At 34.7% G+C, this 2906-nt stretch overlaps 1 protein-coding gene across 1 annotated transcript; it reads left to right on the top strand.

The window, feature by feature from the left end:
- Window positions 1–1903: 1903 nt before the first annotated feature.
- Window positions 1904–2642, top strand: LOC131041718 (putative glycine-rich cell wall structural protein 1). The gene has a single exon (XM_057974906.2). The coding sequence runs from the start codon at window positions 2009–2011 to the stop codon at window positions 2393–2395; it is 387 nt and encodes a 128-aa protein (XP_057830889.1). The 5' UTR covers window positions 1904–2008; the 3' UTR covers window positions 2396–2642.
- Window positions 2643–2906: the final 264 nt, after the last annotated feature.

Genomic DNA, 2906 nt, shown 5'->3' with positions numbered 1-2906 from the left:
TGAGTGCATGAGTCTCAAAGTGCTCCCGTACATTCAGATTTAACCAATTTCAAAAAAAAAAAGTGGCCACTTATATCCCCCTTTTTGTTCACCATCTTGGTGCACATACCATTGAGTAATTTGCGTTGGATACATATGTTAGATGTAATAAGATATATGATTACCAAAATGTATTGAGATAATTTAAGTTCATATAAATTATATTTTAAACAAGAATATGTAATTGCTCTAGCAGCAATGATATTTTTTGTTCAACTAGTAGGGATTTTATGATCAAGTTTTGGTCGAATCTTTAAAATTTTTGTTTTAAGGACACTTCTCATTAAACATGTTGATAAATTACACCTCCAAACATTAATTGTAAATACATAATGGACAATAAATTATATATCTTCTACAACTGTTTCGTAATAAGCAATATGTTTATTTTTCATTAAATTTAATTCTAATTTGCTTGTACTACTTTGTAACACCATCTTATAATTAAAAATATCACTCAAAAAGTTGTTATCCTAACAAAATCTTACCATAATTAAAAAAATCAATACAAACTGAACTTAGAAAGCTCCATTGCTATTATAAACATTTACCATAGTCATTATAGCCAACTTTACGTACTCTAAGTTCTTAAAAGATATATCGGATTTTTATAATTTTTTTTGTTCTCTTTGTATGTGACTTAAAAGCTTATAGCTATTGTTTTGGCTTTTGAGTAGTTACGATGAACGTCTGGTACATATTCTCTATTGCCTTGTTAACCATTCTCTTTGCCCACCACAAAATTTTCACAACTGATCCAATATCTATTCACAAATGACCCAATAATCTTGTGCTATTTTTTTTTGAATGAATGCAAATTACATAAAAAAAATACAGTTAATCTAATTAAATAACTTTTTTCTCAATTACTATATATATATATATATATTTTTTTTTTAAATTGAAAATATGGAAAAGATCTACAAAAAGAAGACAGTCATGGGACTGTCAAGGAGAAATGAAGACAGTCATGGGACTGTCAAGGAGAAATGATGTAGAAAAAACAACAACCTAGCAGTCTGAAATTCGGGCTAATTTCGTAATCAATACTTGTAATGTATTGGCTAATTTCATAATCAATTATGCCAGTTGCATGAGTTCAACAGTGGCCGAGAGTAATAGAAGAGACAATAGATATTTATTTTATGAACTTTTAATTAACATGTTCCAATAAACTACTATTATATCATAAAAAAATAACTGAACCCCTAATACTACTACTACCACCACCCAGGCCTTTTTAAATTGAAAAGTTAAAACATGTCCACGTTGAAATAACATACAAGGAAACAAATGCTTCTGTTAAAGAGGTGCATACGGAGTACCTACTAGAATCAAGTTACAATCTCCTGTCACGCCCAAGATCACCTATTCTTAAATATCACCAATAAATCCTATAGAACAATCAATGTCAATTTCTTCTTTTGTCGAGAAGGCCAAATCCGGGATTCCACTTCACCCTGCACTGCCATTCATTACGTCCATGTGAAATTCTAGCGCACAGGTAGGGGTCGTTGCGCCTCTATTAATACTGTCAAACAACCTATTAATTCTTCCGTTCTCTGTGTATGGAGGGAATTTTCTCTTAGAACACCTTCTCCAACTAATTTACAACAAGGGAAAGCTCAAATCAGCCAACCAGGGAAACTTCTAGGGCCTAAGTCAACAAACGACATTAATGCCAATCTGACTTTGTTGACAGCTAAATATCCAAATCTCTGAGATGATGACACATTGGTGAGTGAAAGTAGACGAAACATTCAATGCACGATATTTAATACGGTTCAATTACTGTTTTCCCCCTGCAAATTCAACTTTTTCTTTAATAAATCCGTGCACCGACTTGCCACAAAGCTTAAGAGCATGACGGCTGGATGGCAATACAGAAACAAAATAGTTGAGCTCTGGGTCTGCCTATTTAACAGCCTATAGATGTTCAGTAGTTTTCAGAAACAACATAGATAACAGTATGGGAAAGAGTAATATATATCTGCTGTGTTTCATATGGGTGGTTTTGTTGGAACTTGTTTTTGTGGGTTGTTCCAGGACGACACCTGCTAAAACTGGCAGCCCCCCAACATCTGGAGGTGGAAATGACTTTGGGTTTGGAGTAGGATATGGGGTACCTGGTATTCCGAGCAACTGGGGAGGAGTTGTTGGTGGAGTAGTTGGCGGAGGTGGTGTTTCAAGGCCATCTGTTGTGTGTAGTGAGAAGGGGCCTTGTTATCAGAAGAAGCTGACTTGCCCTAGTAAGTGCTTCAAGTCTGGTGGAAAGTGGGGACCTAGAGGAGGAGGTGGTGGTGGTGGAGGAGGATGCACCCTGGACTGTAAGAAGAAGTGCAGAGCTTACTGTTGAAGAAATCATATGCTGTTATATCACTATGGCGGCCTTCACTCTGGCCTATATAGTTTAGGTTACATGTTTTGTATTGTTCAGTTCTACTGGGCGTATGGGTATTGGACTCTTGAGTGAGTTTTTGTTGTGGTAGTATTTGTTGTATCTGTCCAGAGTTTGTTTACTATGTATGAACTTAAAACTGTTTTAAGGCTTTTAGAATATATATGCCTCTGACTTATATGAATATAGTTATCTGGCTTCAGTATGTGATGTTCAGTTGATGAATGCATGTCTCAGTTGTGTCCAAATGTTTTTTTTGGGTTAATATAATCTATAGTTTGGGCTTAATAGAGTTTGAGATCTTACACAAGCTGTTTTCATTTATTATATAGATTAATCTGTCATTGTGTAATGATTTATCTACTGCTTGGAATATGTATAGCTATATCTTGTGGTCTCAAGAATAGAGCTGTACATGTCTCAAAATGTAGCTTTACATGCGAATATGGTGGGTATTGTTATCTTAAGA

This window comes from Cryptomeria japonica, chromosome 7, assembly GCF_030272615.1.
Source record: "Cryptomeria japonica chromosome 7, Sugi_1.0, whole genome shotgun sequence".
NCBI classification, from domain to species: domain Eukaryota; kingdom Viridiplantae; phylum Streptophyta; class Pinopsida; order Cupressales; family Cupressaceae; genus Cryptomeria; species Cryptomeria japonica.
Note: the sequence above shows the minus strand (reverse complement) of the source record. Positions and strands in the feature narration are given on the sequence as shown.